Raw genomic sequence first — 22050 nt, forward strand, 5'->3', positions numbered from 1 at the left:
AATAATCAGAAAGTTGAGAATACAGGGAACAGAATTATTATGTAATTCCAAAGTTTTAAAGTTAACTTGCTTAATGAGAAGCTCAACATGACCTGGCAATGTGCACTTGCAGCCCAGAAAGCCAACCACATCCTGAGCTGCATCAAAAGGAGCGTGGCCAGCAGGTTGAGGGAGGTAATTCTCCCCAGCTACTCCGCTCTTGTGAGATCCCACCTGGAGTACTGCATCCAGCTCTGGAGCCCCCAACATAAGAAGGACGTGGACCTGTTGGAGAGAGTCCAGGGGAGGACCACAAAGATGATCAGAGGGCTGGAGCACCTCTCCTGTGAGGACAGGCTGAGAGAGTTGGGGCTGTTCAGTCGGGAGAAGAGAAGGCTCTGGGGAGACCTTATAGCAACCTTCCAGTACCTAAACGGGACCTACAGGAAAACTGAGGACGGACATTTTACAGGGACACATAGTGAGAAGACAAGGGGTACTGGCTTTAAATTGAAAGAGGGTAGGTTTAGATTAGGCATAAGGAGGAAATTCTTTACTGTGAGGGTGGTGAGGCACTGGAACAGGTTTCCCAGAGAAGTTGTGGATGCCCCATCCAGGGAAGTGTTCAAGGCTAGATTGGATGGGGCTTTGAGTGACCTGGTCTAGTGGAAGGTATCTGCCCAAGACAGGGCGATAGGAACTAGATGATCTTTAAGGTCCCTCCCAACCCAAACCCGTCAATGATTCTATGATAACAAGTGGCAAATGGAAAAAAGAAGCTAGATAAAGGAAGGAAAAAATAAGGAAATAAGGAAAAAAAAATAAAATAATGTAGTAAGAGGAGCCTGGGAAGAGAAAGGAGAGAAGAGGTGAAACTTTAGACCTGTACTAGACCAGAATGTTAAGACTAAAGGCAAATGGAGGAGGACCTCTTCCCTCTTCTTTGTTCTCTCTGCATCATTTTTTTTTCTTTGTTTTGTGTCTATTTCTTTTCCCTTCTTCCTGATAATTTATTTTTCCTTATGATTTTTTTTTAGTGGAGTTTTTGTATCTTTTATCTTGAAATGTTACTATGTGATCCTGTTTTTAATCTAGATATTATAACCATGTTACATCCACAGTGTTTATTTATGCAGTATGAGGGGTCCTTGTTCGTCTCTAAGGTGAAAAATTACGCTGCTTTAAAATTTGCATTTCTTTACTTTCCAAAAGTGCAGTCAGATAATTTATCTCTGGTGTACTTTACAAACCACTAATAATCTTTTCATATGCTTAAGTAAAAGCAGTTAATTTTCACATATATTATTTTCAACTATTGTCTTAAAATCTTCAAGAATGATTGGCCATTTTTTATTAATTGACATCTCAACTGCCACATGGTCTATCTATTACTGATGATGGCCATCTCAATCCGTAAGACAGCATGTTGCTCATCTTATTATAAGAAAAGAAGGAATGGTATGCATTGCTGTAGAATTCCATAGACCTACTTAAATTTTGTACGTGTCCTAGTAGTGGATAATACTACAGAAGCTTCTGAAGTTTGTTTAAAATCAAGGGGTTCAGAAAACTTGTGCGTAATTGCTTTAAAAGAGCTTACTGAGGAGCTTTCTGAACTGCTGGTCTTGACTGAGAGCAGTGAAGAATTTTGGAAAGAGGGATGTAAATACATCTCTTTCAAAAATAAGAAGTGTAGAAGGTTGATCTGGATTATTAGAGAGTACATTGCTTACCAACAACCCTTAGCAATGATGCTTACTTTCATTTACATTTGGACAAAATCTTGGTTACTAAATAAGAAACAGAAAACCAAAATGGCACACATCCAGTGGACTGAAAAATACTTACGGAATAGGTGTGTTTCTAATAAAATCCTACAGGATTCTGTTCTCGCTTCTATGCAGTTGGGTATTTTTGTCAATTTAAGACATCATTGAAATTAACATATGCAATTTTTTTCAAATGAATATACCTGAAAAGTAACTACAATATGCTAACATCTCTTTTAGTAGCAAAACTGTCAAGTGAACTTAAATGCTTGAAGGGAATTATAACGAATTGAGATAAGATTTCTGTCCTAATGACAGAATGTAATAGTTTACAAGTCTGGTAAAGGTAAACCTAGTAAATCAGTAACCTGTACCAGCTTATATCAGTGTTTTTTACTGTAAAAACACTGATATAAGACCAGAAGCTGTGGGCAAAGATTTGGTTAGGAACATGTCACCTGCAAGAATTTCATGCTATGATAGTGCCTGAAGGAATCCAGAAGACTGAATTTCAGTCAAAGTGTAATGTGGGAGCTGGGTTTTCCTATTAGCAATTTTATGGGCCTTGATTTCCCTCTATGCCACCCAGCACAAACTTAGCATGGTTATACAGAAAATGATTTAAACTGCCAGCACAGCTATTATTTTTATAATAAATAATTATTTTTGCATATTGAAATACTAGTAGACTGACAAAATAGACATAAAACTGATGAGAAACAACTTTAAACTTCAGCATAAAATTTATGTCAGTGCTCCCTCCACTGCCACTTTGTACTTGCCTGTCTGTGTCTCTTTGATGTAGAAAATACTTCCTTGAAGTCTTTTGATAGGAAGCTCTCTTCATCAGAATGTTCTTGTATGAATGTTCCAGCCATAGTTAACCACGGGCCTTGATTTTTCTGTTATCCACCTTGGGGTTGTATGTAGAAGCCTAGTATTAGAAACTTCATTGCAGCTCACTCTTCACAGAGTCACAGAATGGCTGAGGTTGGAATGGACCTCTGGAGGTCGTCTTGCCTGACTTCTCTGCTCAAGCAGGGCCACCTAGAACGGCTTGCCCAGGACCAAGTCCAGGTGGCTTTTGAAGACCTCCAAGGATGGAGACTCCACAGTCTCTCTGGGCAACCTGTGCCAGTGCTCAGTCACCCTCGCCATGAAAAAGTGTTTCCTGATGTTCAGGTGGACCTTTCTGTGTTTCAGTTTGTACCGGTTGCTTGTGGTCTTGTCACTAAGAAAAGCCTGGCTCCATCCCACTTCAGGTATTTATACACATTGATCATCATCTCATGTCTTCCTCTTATGAGAGATACTTCAGTCCTTTAATCATCTTGGTAGCTCTTTGCTGGACCTCTGTCCAGTAGCTTCTTTTGTACTAGGGAGCCCGGATCTGGGCACAGTATGTGGCCTTACCAGTGGTTATTCCTGTGGCCTTGTTTTTATGTTACTGCATTTTGTTGTCTATTCCAAGAAACTACAAGTGAAAATTAGACTGGTGTCTGTTATTGACTGGCTTAGGATGGGTAGCTGTCCTTCACTACTGATGATTAGGTGTAGACATACCTTTACAATGTTAATAAATAATACAAAATTTTGAAAATACTATGTTTTATCAGTAAATCACAGTGTACCTTACAGGAGAAAATTGTTCTTCTGTGTCTCCCTTTTAAATGGAAAACTAAGGCAGATGAACGTTTCTATGGTCAATCAGAAATCTGTGAAAATGGTGACTTGCTGTTCTATTCTGTACTTTCTGTAAAGTATTTTGAGCTGTTTGAGAGAGAAGTCCTACATACTGATAGATTTTTTTTTAATTTATTTCTTATGAAGCATGGCCCCTTTTTATTGCTGTAGGTTTTAATTTTTTTTTTCTGTAACTGCTTGTATCGTTCCTCTCTAGCTACTGTGTAGTTTGTATCTGTTTCTTCAGGTCACCTTTCTGATCAGTATTGACCTATTGGTGTACTTGCTCTCTGCTCTTTCTCCAGAAATCAGTTTAGATGAAAATAAAGTAATTTGACCTGGCCTCCAATTAATTTCTGTAAGAAAATAGAGTTATTTTAAGACTCAAGTTTTTTGCAGATTTATCGAACATTTCCAGTTCAGTAGCTAGTTTTATTCATCTTGAAACCTCATTCAGAAGAATGAGGTGTATTCAGTGTTATGACTGTGTTGATGGAAAACTGGTAACTCTACATGAAAGACCCATTTGTAAATACTCTCAGAAATAAACATTTTCTTCTTATAAGAAGAGCAGCTATCAGGGTAGAACTGTAAATTGTTTCTTCAGATTTACTTTGCAAATTTGTGTAGGTTTCCTATATAAAATTTATCTTTTTGTTTATATTTCTATATGAATGGACAAGACCGTGCAGAGGTGTGCTGGACGAACTCCCAGAAACTCTCACCGCTTTGAAGAACTATTTATTCCAAATTCTTACTTTCTTTTATCACATATCTTATCAGTCTACTTATTCTGCTACACAAATTTACTTACAGTAATGCTTGCTCAGCTTATCTTTAAATGCCTGTAAAATAAAATATTTTGTTCTCCACTTGATTTTTTTCCTTTCTTGATGATTCCTGAAAATGATGTCTGTCTTCTTTATGTTCCTTTCAACTTCCCATAGCTAGAAGGGGGATAAATACCTATGCCTATTTTTACTTTACAGCGGATTTGTAAAACCTTGTTGTAGTATCGTATTTTTTTCTCAATAATGATGTGGCTTATATTACGGCTAGATGCAGTTAAAGATAGTAAAGTAATGGGTGAAGTATTACTCAGAGGTTTTGTTTACCTGTCTGGTTCATTGGGAAGTAGAGACTACTTGATGTTATATAAATTTTTATGTTCATAACAATAAAATATTACAAACAAGTCTTTAGAGAGTTTAGTAACAAATACAAAAGACAAAATTTAACCTGGTTTCATTTGTAATCCATTTCACTCAGAAATGGCAGTATCTTTCTGTGTGTGGTTGTATGAGAAGCCTTGACTTTAACCTATTAAAAAGTAAACTTCTAGTTACAATCTATGTGCACATGTGTGCATGTATATGGATGCTGCACACACACGGACACACATATATGTAGAGTATGAGTTTATAGACAAGAGTATGTTGTGTGTATGTATATGTACGCAGATGCAATTAATGATTGTTAAAGAGTACCTTATAGTGAAGATGAGTGACAACAAGTGTTATAGTTTAAGTTGTTCCTGTTTGAGTTAATGAAATTACGAACTATTTACTATATATACTTATTTAGTTGTGTGTAAGATGCCAAAGTTTGCTATACCTCAATAATATACATAATAATTGTGTGTATATATCTAATATATGCAATTTCAATCTCAAGTCTTTAGCCTAGAAGTCTTTTCCAAAATGTGTTTGAAAACAAAACAACAACAACAAAAAATCTATAGTAGGCATCAAAGGGTAGGCATTCCAAACTTGCTATAAAGACAGTTTCAGCAAGTTTAGAAATCTCTTAATTGAATATTTTCCCTTTTCACCACCTTAAAACCCAGCATTATCAAGAATTTAATTCCCTCCTGTCTCACTGATTTAAAAAAGGAGTGCATGTCTGCTTTAAAGCCCATTCATAGCCATGTTCTGTATCATAGAATCATTGAATGGTTTGGGTTGGAAGGGACCTTTAAAGCTCATCTAGTCCAATCCACCTGCAAGAAGCAGGGACATCTCCAACCAGATCAGGTTGCTCAGAGCCCCGTCCAACCTGGCCTTGAATGTTTCCAGGGATGGGGCATCCACCACCTCTCTGGGCAAACTGTTCCAGTGTTCTACAACCCTCATTGTAAAAAATTGTTTCCTAATATCTACTCTAAATCTTCCTCCCTCTATTTTGAAACCATTACCCCTCGTTCTATCACAACAAGCCCTACTGAACAGTTTCTCCCTGTCTTTCCTGTGGGCCCCCTTTAGGTACTGGAAGGCCACTATCAGGTTTCCCTGGAGCCTCTCTTCTCCAGGCTGAACAAACCCAACTCTCTCAGCCTGTCCTCACAGGAGAGGTGCTCCAGCCCTCTGATCATCTTCATGGCCCTCCTCTGGACCCTCTCCAACAGGTCCATGTCCTTCTTATGTTGGGGGCTCCAGAACTGGATGCAGTACTCTAGGTGGGATCTCACCAGAGTGGAGTAGAGTGGCTCATAAATCAGAGAATATGAACTGCTGAGGTTGGAAAGGACCTGTGGACCAAGACCAGCCCCTCTGCTCAGAGAAGGTTCAGCCAGAGAAGATTGCTCAGGGACACTGTCGAGTAAGGGCTTGAATATCTCCAAGGATGGAGGCTCCACAGCCTCTCTAGGCAATATGTTCCAGAGTTTACCATGCTCACAGTAAAAAGGATTTTTTTCCTCATGTTTAAATAAAATGTCCTATATTTCAATTTGTGTCAATTTCCTCTTGTCCTTTCACTGAGTACCACTACTTAGGGTCTAGCTCTGTCTTCTTTGTACTTTCCTGTCATACATTTATATGCATTGATGATTCCCCTTGAGGCTTTTTTTCTTGAACAAATCTTTCCTTGCATACATCAGTGCCAATAAATAAAAAAAAGTCTACTGTTCCTGAAATGAATGTAAGTTTCATGTTTCAAAACCAGCAGACATATTGATCCAACAACTGAGAAGGTCGTCTAAAATAGTTCACATTATTATATCATAAGGTTCTGAATATTTACCATTTAGTGACAGCTATAAATATGTTCAGAGTGTCAACCTTATGCATCAAATAAGATCATACACCTTCTCTTACATTTTGTCAATGATGTTAGAGAACAAATACAATGTGCATGGTGTAATTCTGAAAGACAAGAAAGCAATGTGAGGAGTACGGGAAAAGTAAAGTTACTACACTGACAAGTTAAGAAGAATGGATTATATTATTTCCATACAGCATGTATCTCAAAAACAAATTAGTAAACATTAAATATGGATTTTAAAATTAAAATACACATATTCAAACACACTTTTCATCCTGTTGCACCTGCTTTGCTGATCTGTTCTTACACTGTTTAATTTATTTTTACAGTATGTTCCTCCAGACCTTTGCATCTGTAATTTTGTCCTTGAACAGTCGCTATCTGTCAGAGCTCTTCAAGAAATGCTAGCCAACACAGGGGATAATGCTAGTGAAGGGGTAAGTAAATTGACATGAGGGAGTATTAAATTTCTAAATATGGATCGTTCTCATTTCTTTCCTTGCTCCAGGATTTTCTAGGAGAGAGGCCTCATGCCACAGCAGATTCTTCAGTTTTCCGATTTTCCTGGGACATGGCAACTGATTATCATGTAAATAATCTGCAGAGCTAGATAGTCTGTCAGTTTTCGTTTTTATTTTGTGTAGACCCAGGAAACTCATATTTTCTTTGAGTTGTAATTTTTCTTTTGTTGTACTTACACACAGAGTTAAGACTCACATTAAGTAAAAGGAAAATGGATGCCTGAGGAAGAAACTAAACAAGTAAAATACAAGTAATCTCAGTATTATCCAAAGAAATGTAATTAAAGATAACATTTCTCTATAATTTTTCTTTTTGATCTGATGGAAATTTATGATTAATTTGTTTCATTATGAGAGATTTGTTTTGATTTCTTTCTGAAATTTGTATGCTGTGTGAACTGTTTTAGTGTTTTCTTCCTTTTTTGGTACAATCCAAGAAAATAAAATAGAATAATATGTGGAAGGAGGGGAATTTTATGGTTTAAGTAAATATCCTAGAAGGGGGAATCAAAATGGTGTTTTGTTTAGTTGATGAGGCAGATTTTTTGAACGTGATATCCATCTCTGCAGAAGTGATATATTAGAAGTGTATGTTATTTTTCTAAAGATGAAAATAGCTATAGAATTTGATATTTTTTCTCTTTAATTAGAAATTGCGATTAATTCTGCAATCTCTTCATTGTTGTGCAACAATTAATTGCTTTAAGACACTTTTCAATTTTATCTATTTGTAAATCCGACGCATCAAAGCACTACTTAAGCATTTGTTACCCAACAGTGAATCTTGCTTTTCACAGGAAATGTAAGTGTAACTCTAGCTGTGACTGACTGTGCAATGATTGCTTATTGAAATTTTTAATAGACTGTATGCTCCAAGTAATAAGGAAGGGAAAAAATACTTTGAAAATATTTTATTTTTCAAGAAGATAAGAGTAAAGGTGGTCAAACATTTAATTTATAAAATTTTCATTTGAAATCAAAGTTTGCCAAAGCTTTATATCATCCCAAAGAAACTAACACTAATGATTGAACTTGCTTTTTTTTTTAAAAAAAATAATAATTCCTGCAAGCATTCAGGGTGACCTACAGAGTCTTATTTCTGAAGGAGGGAATTTAACTTTGCAGAATGACTTCCAATAATATAAAATGATAAAGATTTTTAGAATGCTTCTGGATTAAAACTCCTCATGATTTCATGCAGATCAGTAAATATTAAATGGCTCAAAACTATCATTTGTTTTTGTCTGAATAACATGGCTGCAGAATTTAAATTTAAAAAAAAATGATGATGAGGTTGTTATTTAAGAATTATTGACAACAAAGAGTTAAAATTTGCAGTTTTATACTTTCACAATTTCATAATGTCATCTTCAATACCTACCTTTCATTCTATTAAAAAATATTCTTTTTTTTTTTCTCTGTAAGCTTATTTCTGCGCTTTATATATGGAAATCATATCAGTTCAATTAGGAGGTTTATATATTCAGGCCATGTAGCACCGTCATATGTAGACCATATTTGTATAGAAATTTGTGTGTGCACACACAGAGGGAGCATTTTTACTATCTGCTTTATGCTCTTTTTATCTTCAGCAGGCTAACATCATGAAATGCATTTTGTATCTTAGTCAATCAATACTAGCGATAAGTCTACAGGAGTGCACTTTAGGATAAACTACAATAAAGTGTCTTAAAATACCCTAAGGTATTGTATACATTGTGAACATTGATTGCATAGTATACATGGTGGAATAAAGTGATTTCTAATGATAAATTTCTTCTATGTTGAAGAAATTGTTGCAGGTTCATACATTTAATATTCAGAACTCCAGTGATAGTAATCCAGTAAGCCTCCATCAGATTGTGGTTTCAAATGCCTGAAACCAATGATTTTATTGTTTTATTGACTATTTTTACAATTTCCTTCATAGTATAATATTAAAATTTAGCTATGGTAGTAAGTGATACATCAGCATAAATAGCAAGATAGAGTAACTCTGTATATTGAGAAATTCTTGAATATATCTCAGGAATTAAGTCTTTTGTACCAAATTAGAAAAGCATCTAAATAGTGTATAGACTAAATGATATAACCATTAAATTATCGGATACAAATTTTGACCTTTACCATAATAAACAATTATTATTATATTTGATAAATCAAACTCCCCTAAATATTTTCTATATTTTTAAGATCTTAAAAATTGTAAAGAAATATGATAGTCTAAAAGCAAATGTGATTCTATTTCAAAAATATGTCAACTTGAAAAGGGAAAGGACAATAAATTTCTGGTTTATGATCACTTATTGTTTTAATTCTGTATTAATTTGTCATTCTTGCAGCCATCTTTCTTGTTTAGATTGCATGGGGATGAGATATGTGCTATAGAAAGACTGTGTATTGTATGTACTCAGAAAGACTTCAGCATTTTACTTCACGTTTTCCCATCGCATGCTGCTATTTGATTCACAGGTGTTAAATTTTTCCTTCATTTTTACTTTGTGAGAAGTATAGGAACCTTTACTTTTCTCTGTGGCTTAGCGGCAGGATAACTACAACCTACTGGTTTATTCTGCACTCCAGATCTTTAACTGGCCCGTGTCATGGCACGACTCAGAGAAGCTGAAGTTCTGCTCTCTCACCTCTGATCTTGCAATGTCAGCCTTTGCGTACACGATATTCAGACGTCATTGTTATTGGTCTCTTGTTTTCTACTATTTTCTGCAGTTTAAAGTGTAACTTTTTTTCTTTTTGCAATTACATTGCTTTCTAGAAAATTGAACTCTTGATGAAAAAAGCATTTGCTTAGGTAAAGTGGGATTGATTTAAACACCCCTTAAGCAATAACAGAATTTTTTAGTATTTCCAAAATATTCACACAAAAACTTAGCAAGAAAAAAATTAACCTGAGATTAGTAGTAATATATGGATATTCATAATTGGAGTTTACAGTAGAGGACAAATAATCTCTTCAGTAGAAATGATCATACAGTTGCTTTGGGAGCAGTGGACAATAAAAAAGAAAATGTAGTCTGTTCTGCAATACTAATTTTGAAACTACCTTGCCCTGCACTTATTTTGAAGCTGGGTACCATCCATTGGGGAAATTGTAATAGGAACACAGCAGTTTATATAAATAGCAAGGATGAAATAAAAAATGAAAGCCTGAACAATAATGCAAGAAGCTTTCTTTACGGACCACAAGGATTTGTTACATTCAGAGAAGATGGACTCTTAATTACTTTCTGTCAACAAGCTGTTGGTAAAATGGATGGGATATTTTAGAAGTTATAATTAACCGAGTCTGTTTTGAGACATATGTCATAACTACCAGACAAGTTAAATATTTTGTATTATGAGGCACTATCTGTAGCATGATGAAAGCGAATTGATATGGTAATAAGTAATTTCTGAAGTAGATTTCAGGAAAAACTGTTTTTGAAATGAATCATACAAAATGCTGTCTTTTAATAGCTGTTATATATGTAGTGAAAAATGACAGCATGAAATATAGGAACGCACATCTTATAATGTTCATTTACGTTCTGTTTTCAATAGAAAGGCATTGCTAAGAATGTAATTTGACCTTATATAGTTAACACTGATCTTTTATTGGTTCCACCAGTCTATTATTCCATTGAATGGTTTGCTTTCTGTATTAAATTTAGTTTGAAATAGAGTTCTGCTGTTAGTTTCAGATTTTTCCAGAGGAAGAACATAGCTTATTTGATTTTGGGGTTTTGCTGTTTTGTTTTGGTTTTGTTTTTTTTTTTAATGAGTCAGCCGTAAAATTACAAGTGATTCACTTAAAAGCTTTCAGTAAAAAAAATGGCATGAGGTGGTTTATTGCTTGTTCTCAGTATTTATATATTTGTTAAAAATTGACTACATGTACATGTAATTTTCTTCTGACAACCTGTCTGTAATTACAGTTGATTTTACTGTTAAGGTTTTCCTTGTTGGTTAAAAAAAAGTTGTAATTTATAAAACAAGTATTATATACATTGTTACATTATGTTTTTCTGCTTTTCTTCCCCAAGCAGTGATAAGTTCCTGCAGGATATATTATTAATACTATTTTTTGAGGATGACATATTTTTTAGGAGCTCGTGGAGTTTTTGTAATTTATTGTTTCTAGTCAGCCTTTTGTAATTATATCTAAAAGCATTCTATATTCCCTGAAGAACCAGCAATAACTATCTTTTATTTGTCTCCAATTTTTTCCAATAATCTAACACATTTTCTATGTGGGTCCAAAAATCATTATCTACGAGTTTGGATTTTTTTAGTTTGCTACTAGGTGTACTGAGAAATTTTACATAATTATATGGATCATATTGTGAAATATATTATACGTCGTATCCATATAATTCTGATAAATTTAGCAATAAAATTTGCTACATGAAATTACATGAGACTGTCTACTACCTGTTAACAGCATGAAGTTCCAGCACAACCAGGCTCCAAATCCCTATTTGTTAATGTCTTTGTGATTAGCTAGAAAAATAGAAGTAGGATTTTTATTTTACTGCAGTTGCAATAAAAGGCCTCTGGTGAATTGTTTTTAGATTTTTATTGATTCTGTTTGGACAAATAACATTTCATTTTTAATCCTTTGAATTAATATTAAGTATTCTATATATGTTGAGCTATAGAATGTAGTAGTTTCCTCAGCTTGATGTCTTCTAAGTTGGGGTTCTGCAGAACAGAAGTTGTACAGAGCTTGTAAACCTATTGACCTAATGGGTAATTTAACTAATGTATTGTTCATAGAGTGCAAAATCATTTACCTACACATATGTTCCCATTATTTGAGTTCCTGGAACTACCTTTAATTACCTTGGTACTTCCCACGTGAATCCAAGGAAAAGAATCGACCTTAAAGGCAGTCCTCTCTAGCAATATGTAATGTGCTAGAGACAAAAAGTCATATTTTGGGGAATCATCTTTCATATTTAATGGTTGCCTAAATATACCTGAAACAAGAAGACTATAAAGTAAATGCTCTTTTAAATGGAAAAAAAAAAAAAAAGCTCTGTGTGTGTCTGTGAGAACTGTTTTCTGTGAGAACAGTTTCAAGCAATTATGTGAGAAGTAAGGTATTCTTAAATCAGCAATTTCTAACTTGTTACCAGGATCTTGATGTTAGACCTTTTGCTGTTACTCAAGGCTTGCCAGGTGTAAATCTTATGATCTAGACTGAGAGAAAAAATGAGGTAGAATGTATCATCATAGTATAATTAGTATTAACATTAATTATGATATCCTTAGTTTTGCAAAACTTGGAGATCACTTTCCTGAAAAAGTCCTTCATACAATCTGAGATCGAGGATCTAAGGAAAAAAAAGTAGTTTCAGTGGAAAGCACCATAATAAATTACTTTAATGTCTTGGTCATAATGTTTATTTAAGTTTGAATTAGCTTGTTATTTATAAATAACTAGGAAATAAGATGGTAGAGGCTGAAAAAGGCTGAGAGGCAGACTTGAAAACCTATAAAGCTTGTTATCTGTGTATGAAATTCTCTAAAGGAAGAATGTGGAAAATCCAGTTTTGCTTCTCCCTGATCTTGTAATAAATTTCCATATTTGAAATTAGTAACTGTGCTTGGTTGAAATTATGGATGCAGTTGCTTTAAAGAATCTGATAAATGCTTAAGATAACATTAATCCTAGCAAGTAAATATCCTTAGTATGTGCTTGAACTCTTCTGGGCAATAGGTGCATTTTTCCTCTTTCAGATTTGTTTGTATTTGTGTATATATATATATATATATTTATTTTATTTTTTTTTAATGCATCTGAGAAGTTTATAAGAAAAGTAAGTAGTATCTTATTTAATTTAAAACTTTTTAAAAAATGCTGCATTTTCACTTAATTATAATAAAAACTAGGTCATGATGACAGTCTTTGACCGAGAACATTTGTTCCCTTGGCAGATATTTGGCTATAGCTGTAGCTACTTCATTACTATAATTTTTGCCCAGCATATACATTTCATAATTTGCTTGAATATTTGCACTTATTACTTGAATTGTAGTAGCTTGTCATGTTGTTACATAATTGTGATTGTAGTCCATGCAGTGCAGTGGAGTTCTGATCTTCTGTCATGTTCCGTAGGCAGCTCAAGGGGGTGGTCACAGAACCCTGCTGTATGGCCATGCTATACTACTTCGACATTCGTTCAGTGAAATGGTAAGTGAAAGAGCACTTGCACAGAATGAGTAACATGAAACTCAAATAAACATCTTTTTATCAAAAGAAAAATATATAAATTTGGAAGAATGTTCTTTCTAAGTTCTCTTCTGCACTAGATAAAAAAAAATGTGAATAGCTTATGGTGTCTCAACACGATGGAAGTGGCTCACATTTTACATTCAGATTCTTCAGTGCCCTTCACTCAGAAGTGTAGCTGAAAAGCTCCCTTAGCCTTGGATTATTTCTGTGTCCTTAAGAAATCCATTTTCATTATAATTTCATTAGCAAGTTGCTATCACAATTGAATTTGTTGTGGTAGGTGTTATTTTTCCATCATATTTTTATAAGATAAGGTGTTCCTTTTAACATCCCATAGTTCCCAGGCACTATGCCCATAAGCATACTATCTTCAGGCTACCTTGCATAAGTTTTTTTTCACTACATTGTACAACTGGAAAATTTTAACTTTTCTGGATCTTTGACTTACTAGAGTCCATGCAAGTATACCTAATAGGAGGTTGAAGAAATGAGAAGTCAAGAAAACATCTTCCCTCCTTTTTCCTCTACTAGAAGACTCTACATTAGTCTTTAATCTCTGTTACTTATGATTATGAACCACATAAATTGTAGTTGCCTTGATATACCAGAGTTGCAAGTATGATTACTGCCTTTTGGTATGTTTGCTATGTTTTCATGAAGCAAACTTATTACAGTAATGCTATAATAAGATGTTTGCCTGTTCCTATCTGATGAACTGTGTGAAACCTTGGAAGGTAGGAGCTAAGTTGCACAGAGAAATATGTGCTGAGGTGGAAAAGGATTTTGATGTTTTAAAGTCAGGAAGAGCTTTCATACAGGTAACATCATGCTTAACTAATTTTAAAAAATTAAGCACAGGCTGATAGTAAATTGGAATACTATGAATGATGAATTTGGCATGTGTGTTAATGGATGCTATTGGATTTTTGTTTTCAATAACTTCACTGTTTTGCAGTATTTAACATGTTTAACATCATCAAGATCCCAGACAGATAAACTTGCATTTGATGTGGGACTACGAGAAAATGCAGCAGGTATGGCAAGTTATTTTGGAAGGAAAGCATGTTACACATTTCTGGTTTTAAAAGAGGCATTGAGATTAATGATACTGTAAGCTTATGAATGTCATGTTTATGTGTTCGTTAGAAATAAGGTGACTGAAAGGAAATCATGACTGTCAATACTGATGACTTTAAGTAAACTAACTGACTTTATGTAAGAATGTAAGAGTGCCTTGTAATTAAACTGAGCTACCACAACTTCAATAACACTGGTGATAATGGTTAAAGTTAAAAATTTCCGTTCAGTAAAATAAACTTGATGCATTTTTTTCCTATTTGTGTGGTTTGGCACTTTCAATAGCATTAGACTACAGAAAAGCCATATATCGGTACATTCACAATATACATTGTAACCATACAACAAAAGAAGTACACACCTTGTGATGCAGGAAAACAGAAAAAGTGTAATAAGCACACTGCTAAAAGAGCTGAAGAAAAATAAAAGCAAAAAATGGATCAAAATAATAACGGGACAGAGTGGAGAAGATACGACACAAACAAGAAATTAGAAGAAAGCTTTAACATCTAATTAATAGATCTCTGAGAGTACTGCCAGTAACAGTGCTGCTGACAGAGATACAGTAAAAAAACCGCCTGGGCTTCCATGAAATGACATAAATTATGAGATGCCACTGGCAGTGACATTAAATGAATTTAAAAGCAACTCAGTCACAGAGACCCACAAACAGGTTTACGTGCTTCCTGTATACATAGTACTAATTGTTACTGGAAGTGATGAATACTCATCAGAAAGTAACAGTGACGCTGTACTACCCAGGCCCAGACATATACCTTGAAGAGAAAATCTACGTACCTGTATACACGCCTCATTAATGTGAAGCTTCATATAAAGAAATGCCAGTTTTATTAATGTAAACCTGTGCTTTTTGTTGATTTTTTCATTATTTTGAAACTAAATTAAATTCAAGATAGGCTAATTGATGATGGAGAGACACTGCCAATGTAGGTGTTAAAATGTTTGTGGACCATGGTCTTTGAAAATTCTTTTCTAGGTTACTCTGATTATCTGCATGACCTTCTGTTTTGAATGATTGAAATTTGTCTTTCTGTTTTTTCTAGGCATGTGGAAAATGGTCTCAGACAGATATTAGCAGCTGTTACTTGATTATATCTTTGGTTGCTGACTTAGATGGAGACCATTTTCTTTCGGCATGTTGATAAAAGGAATGTGTGTGTTCTATCTCTCTGAAAATAGTTTCAGTGAGATCTATCTTTATAATTTCATAGGTTTTTTTCAGAGTTACTGTGTGTGTGCCTGCCTGTGCCCATGAGATTTTGTAATGAATATCTATAGTTGTCTCATATTGGCATTTGCTTAACTGTAAATATACAAAAAGACCCTTGCACGCGTAGGTAAGATATAAAAAGCAACACATAAAAATAATACTTAGTTGTGTTTCTGCACAGAGGATTTTGATAACTACTGCATGCTTGTAAACCTCATAAACCGAACACCATAATATCACTTCCCCTTGCCCAACTCCCCCGCCTATGAAACTGTCCTACTGAATCAATTTCAGCTGTGCAAAGTGTTCCTCACCTAGCAGGTATGGCATGAAACACCACAGGTTATTCAAAATTATTCTTTTTTAGCACTTTTAGGAACGTAACTTTTATTTATTTTCTTCTTTATAATTAGTTTCATAAACATCAAATTTTGGTTTAGGGAGGTTTTACATGAAATTTCTAGTTGATCAAGCAGATTTTTTGCTTCATCTTACACTACCAATTTTGTCGTTGTTTAACTTTCTCCCACTTTGCATTGCCCAAAGAGAAAGCTGTATTCAAGTCATTTTCTTCAGGGTCTTAACTAAACCCTGAAGGGTCTGAAATTGTGGAATGACTTAGATAATCTTCCCAGAACCAGGGAGGACGGGGGCTGCAAAGTAATCTACAGTCTTATATTTAATATGTGGGAAATGTTCTATGGTTGTCACCCCTATGCTTGGCTATCCCATAGTCATATGGTCTGTGGTGCTAGTGGAACTGCTCCCAGAACTGGTATTTGTATTGTAGCGGAATTGTAAAGTTATGGAGTATTTGTTTCAAAATTCTGTATTCTACAACATAAATGTAGCTTAGAGTGGAAATGATACAGAAGATTGCGAATTAAATATGAACATTAAGGAAAAGAAGACACAAAAGGTTATAATTAAGAGTTAGGTAGCTGTCAGCAATTTACTGGCAGTGAGAGCCTTGAATGGATGGCAGTTCTGAGCAGTGATTTGTAGGTGGTCAGTGGCTTTAAAATAACATGAAATGAGAAATATCAACTTCAGTGATGGCAAAGATTGGTTGACAAAAAGTTTCAAGAAAAATAAAAAAAATAAATAAATTGAACAGAGGAATTGAAAAGAGGTGGTTTTATAAGGTCAAAGTCTTATAAGACACAATTATTTATAATGTTATTTCAATATTTTATAAAGGTATCCTTAAATTTCTTGCAAATTGTCTCTTTTGTATACCCTTGATAAGTATCTCTGTCCTTTAGGTGAGGCATGCTGGTGGACAATACACCCCGCTTCTAAACAAAGGTCAGAAGGAGAAAAGGTTCGAATAGGTGATGATCTTATCCTGGTCAGTGTGTCCTCTGAAAGATACCTGGTAGGTTTGTGTATTTAGCAAGTGGACAGATGGTGGGAAAATACAAAGTGCTGTGAGGAGTTGGGAAAATGGTTGGGATTCTTATTATTTTTTTTTTTCTAATCTAGGAAATAATGCTTGGTTGTAATGCACCTTTTTCTCAGTGAAAGGTTTCCCCCTCTTAGAACACGACTGTTTCTATGCCTTTATCCCAAGATGTACTTCAACATTCTCCATCTTGGGAAGTTTTTATTCCTGTAACTGTGGAATATTTCTAAGCTGCAACTGGAATCTCTTGATTAGATTTAGAAAACAGCTCATTTTAGAAGCAAGTGACTACTAATTTTTAAAAAATATTTGTATTTTTACTTTATTATTTATTTCTATTTTGTTGAGAAATCAATATACTGAGTATTTTTAAGCACATGAATGTCACTATTTCCTGTTACTGTTGTCTTATTTCAGCATCTCTCCATGTCAAATGGAAGTATTCAGGTGGATGCCTCCTTTATGCAAACGCTGTGGAATGTACATCCTACATGCTCAGGAAGCAGTATTACAGAAGGTTTGACATGTTATTTGTTTAGAAATGTGTATACTTTAGGTGACTTTTAACAAAGAGTGAAAATGAAACATTTCCAGACTTAACATCAAACCAAAGAGCTTAATGAAAATTAAGAAAATGAGCATAACAGAGAAGAATTACTTGACTGCACTTGACCATCATGTTTAAGAAGCATCACCTTATTCTGTTTGAGAAATGTTTTGTTCTGTAATGAAAGGCTCATCCTCTCAATATTGCTCCTTATTTCAATGCCATACTACGTTCAGACAGCTTTTCAATGTCTCCAAGCATGGAGACTTCACAACTTGTCTGGGCAACCTATGCCAGTGCTCAGGCACCCTCACAGTGAAAAGTGTTTCCTGTTCTTCAGACGGATGTTTCTGTGTTTCAGTTTTGTACCCACTGCCTTTTGTCCTGCAGCACTAAGAGAGCCTGACTTGATCTTTACATTAAAGAGATCCCCTCAGAGTCTTCTCTTCTTTAAGTCAAATAGTCTGAGTTCTCTCAGCCTTTCCTCATATGTTAGATGCACCAGTCTCTTAATCATCTTAGTAGCCCTTTGCTATACTTGGAAGCCTTGTACTGTGTAGCTTAGAACTGAACACATGATCCAAAATTGCATAACCGAAAAAAACCCCAAGGATAGTGTGGGGTAAGCAGAAAATTAGGTTTTCTGTGTGTTAGTTTTTTCCCAACTACTTAGGCTTAGGTTTAGCTCTATATACATTTCTCAGAATGGTTTGCCTGAGGGATGATCATGTGTCAAATGATTTAGTAGCCTAGCTCAAGTTGAATGGACAGACTAAGAAAGTGGTATGTCGTGAGTATAAAATTTTACTGGAAGTCTCACAGCAGACTTTTAGTAATGTTTGAAGTACTTTTGACAGAACATAAGTATCAGGAAAGTGTATTTTTTTTTTGCATTCTTTCTTTGCTTTGAACTTTGTATTAATTGTCAACAGGATAATTGCCGATTACCATTTTCCTAATTTACAAATTTATATTGAGTCAGCCATACAGTATGAAAGTTTCCTTCTACCCTTCCTCCATTGTGCATATTTGTTCTTTTAAAAGGCATTAATTTCACTTACAACGTCAGAACAGTTTAGACTGAGGGTCTGATGAATCATTCTCCTTCTACACCATTTTTTTCTTTTCTTTTTTTTTTTTCTATGAGGAAAAGTGCCTGGTTTTGACCTGTAGTCTTTGGGTTAAATGGATTGGAAAGTTAGCTCCCATTAAGCTTAATCTTCAGAACTGCTAAGTCTTTTTCTGTCTTCTGTCTCCTGTTGCTGCTGTGTAGTTTTGATTTTGATACAAATGATAAATGTCAGAAAAAAACAATGAACTCACCAAATTATTTTATATTGAGAATATTTAAATTGTGTTAAGGAGGAGGAAAGTGTGGTGTTATATATTTGATTTTACTTTTACCTTAAGTCTTCAATTTTCAAAACAGTAATTGTTGCAGAAGCTTTGATTTTCCTTTTCTGTCCCAGAATCCTAATTTGATTTTTAAATGTTATGAGATTGCTTTATTTTTATCTTGATTTTCAGAAGAAATATTTTCAACTGAAAAATAATATCTTGTCATAATAAATTTGCTCTTGTTAAACTTCAGTTCTGAGTGAACATTTGAAAAACAGATCTCACCTAGATCGTTTGAATTTTTAAAAAGTTTTTTTTTCTTGAGGATGTTATTTTCATATTGTTAATGTTTAAGCTAATGAGTAAATGTGCTGCTTCTACAGGATATCTTCTTGGTGGGCATGTAGTACGTTTTTTCCATGGCCATGATGAGTGTTTGACAATTCCATCTACAGATCAGAACGATTCACAGCACAAGTGAGTGGTGGTATATTTTTATAGGTTTCCTTCACTAAAAAAGGAAATAGAATGTTAATTGTCGGTTGAATTTGAGATTAGATAGATTGAACACTCTTTACAGCAATCTTTAATTAGACAGTGATATTGTTGCAAGAAGTTGAGACCTACTAAGCAGAAAATCAGTCATGAGTTCTTTTATTACTGAAATTCAAGTAGTTGATTTCCACTGAGATTTCAGCCTGTTATGTTGTTTGTCTTTAATGTGTACTTCTATAAGCAGATGTAAGCAAGTATTTGCAGGGAAGATGGTAATTAAAAAAAAAAAAAAAAGCCCCCAAAAACTCTAAAGATTCGACCTCTACAATGACTTTAATATTTTATATGCTTTGCACCTTTTTGCAAGTTCTTACTCTCTCAAATTTGATCAATATATTAAGATAATTAAATCATATTAGCTAGACTAAATCACTTTTGTATTAAACTTAAATCTACAGCTATTATATACTATGTAGATTTATTATTTGAATTTAACTTTGCGTTTTGCTGATGATCAAAAGCACAGCAAGCTAATCATGTTGATATACAAAACCCCAGCATTAAAAATCTTATCCGAAAAATAAGATCTCTATACCTGTTGCAGCAAATGAGTTAGTCTTTACATAACAGGATACCAGAAGTAACATTCAGTTATGTCAAATAAACTATTCAGCTCTAAATTTTCCATTTTTACATTTCTGTATAGTAAGAATGATTCCAAAACCAAAAGAAAATCCAACTGAATGTCAGAAAACTTGACTTGTTGGTGTATTTATTTATTGCTATTCTCTTCATATGTGTATAGAAGAAAAAGATACAAAGTTTGCACTGAGTGTGAAAATGTGCACACCTAGTATAAAAATAGTAGCGAAAGTATTAGGATCTAGATAAGTTGTGTGGAACAGATGTCATATTCAGACTAGTTTTATAAACACTCAGTCTTAATAAGGTTAGAATAGATGTCAAGCATTATCAGTATGGTCACAAGTGCTATACTTTGCTATTGCTGTTAATTATCTAGAAGTCAGATACAGTTAAAACAAAAAATAATTGTGGAGTCCTATTGCCTTGTATGTTCTTAAAATGTGTTTGGTTTGTATCGTTACTGCCTTAAAGTCTGCGTCCATTTTTTTATAGCTATGTAAATAAAAGGGTAAAATTCAAAAAATGTTTATTTTTCTGAATGAAATAAATGTATTTATATTCCTAAAATAGGAGAATAATGTAAATGCTGTATTGAACATTTTCAAATGTGTGATAGTGATACAATGTGCTAAGACTGATGATTTGGAGTTGTCTTAACTTCTGTATTTGTGAGCCGCATAATAGACTGTCGTAGTTCAGCCTCAGTTGGGGCCAGAATACGCAGTCTCTCTCTCACTCCCCCCACCCTCTGAGAGAATAGGGAGAGATAATATAAGAAAAAGGCTCAAGGTTTCAGATAAGGATGGGGAGAAATCCTTAAAGTTACGGTTATGGGCAAAACAGACTCGACTTTGGGAAAACTATTCATTTATTTCTAAAACCAGCAGGATAATGAGACAGAGAACAAGATAACCTCCCCCCACCCCTCCCTCTTCCCAGGCCTTAACATTATCTCTACTACCTTCCCTCCCTCCCCGAGCGGCACAGGGGAGAAGAGGGAATAGGGATTACAGTCAATTCATCACGCATTGTTTTACGCCACTGCTACCTCACTGGGGGAAGAACTACTCACATTCCTCCCCTGCTCCTGTGTGAGGTCCCTCCCACGGGCCACAGTCCTTCGTGAAACTGCTCCAGCGTCGGTAATTTCTTCCACAGTGTGCTATGGAAGAACAGCTCCAGAACAGCTGCCCCAGCGAGCCCTCCACAGAACACAGCCTCCTTCAGGCATCCATCTGCCCAGATGTGGGGTCTTCCATGGGCTGCAGGTGGATCTCTGCTCCTCCGTGGACCTCCATGGGCTGCAGGGGGACAACCTGCTCCACCATGGTCATCACCACAGGCTGCAGGGGAATCTTGGCCAGGAGCCGCATTACTCCTCCCCCTCCTTCTTCACTGACTTTGGCGTCTGCAGCCATTCCTCTCACCAGAAATTCTTCACAATCAGGCTCAGGCAGACACCTCTCAGGTTCTCTTCACATTATCCATCTCATCTCCTTTCCACTTCTTGCCGCTGGGCCGGGCCGAGTCGGGCCCAGTTGGCCACCTGGTGGGAGGCGAGAGAGTGAGGCCTGCAAGGCCCACAAGGCTCGCACCTCCTCCTCTCTGCCCCCTCTCAGCTTCTTCACATCTTCTCTTCTCTTTTCTTCTGTTTTCCCCTTCTTAAATACGCTATTGCAGAGGTGTTATCAGGGAACATTCTTCTACCAATTGGCTCGGCCTTGGCCAGCAGCGGGTCCGCCCTAGGCCTGGCCAAGTGAAAATACAGGGGATGGACATACTGAACATCAAAAAGGAAAGCTTGGCAAAAATGAAAAATAAGATAGATGGATTGGTGGACGGATGGATGGAACCAAGAAGATGAGGAAAATGTTGTGTGGATGCTGTTGTGACAAAGCAGCAATTCGCTTTTACTTGCAGTGCTGTTACTGTAAGAGCAGGTCACTAACACTAGTACAGTGTTGCATATAGAAACAACTGGAAAAGAGTTAGAGGATTTACGTAATATAGGAATTTAAGAAGTATAAAATGTGGACAGGGACATAAGTATGGTATCACTTCAGTGAGGGAATGGTTGAGGGCC

General features: G+C 35.3%; 1 protein-coding gene across 1 annotated transcript in view; it reads left to right on the top strand.

The window, feature by feature from the left end:
* Positions 1 to 22050, top strand: part of RYR3 (ryanodine receptor 3) — a 254587-nt gene that overhangs the window by 51002 nt on the left and 181535 nt on the right. The window contains exons 3-8 of the mRNA XM_086750198.1: positions 6803 to 6910; positions 13113 to 13187; positions 14185 to 14263; positions 16803 to 16915; positions 17360 to 17459; positions 19211 to 19304. Coding sequence (XP_086606324.1) covers positions 6803 to 6910; positions 13113 to 13187; positions 14185 to 14263; positions 16803 to 16915; positions 17360 to 17459; positions 19211 to 19304 — 569 coding nt within the window. The remainder of the gene's footprint in view (positions 1 to 6802; positions 6911 to 13112; positions 13188 to 14184; positions 14264 to 16802; positions 16916 to 17359; positions 17460 to 19210; positions 19305 to 22050) is intronic.

The sequence above is a fragment of the Chlamydotis macqueenii genome, chromosome 5 (genome assembly GCF_036417535.1).
Source record: "Chlamydotis macqueenii isolate bChlMac1 chromosome 5, bChlMac1.mat, whole genome shotgun sequence".
Classification (NCBI taxonomy): Eukaryota; Metazoa; Chordata; class Aves; order Otidiformes; family Otididae; genus Chlamydotis; species Chlamydotis macqueenii.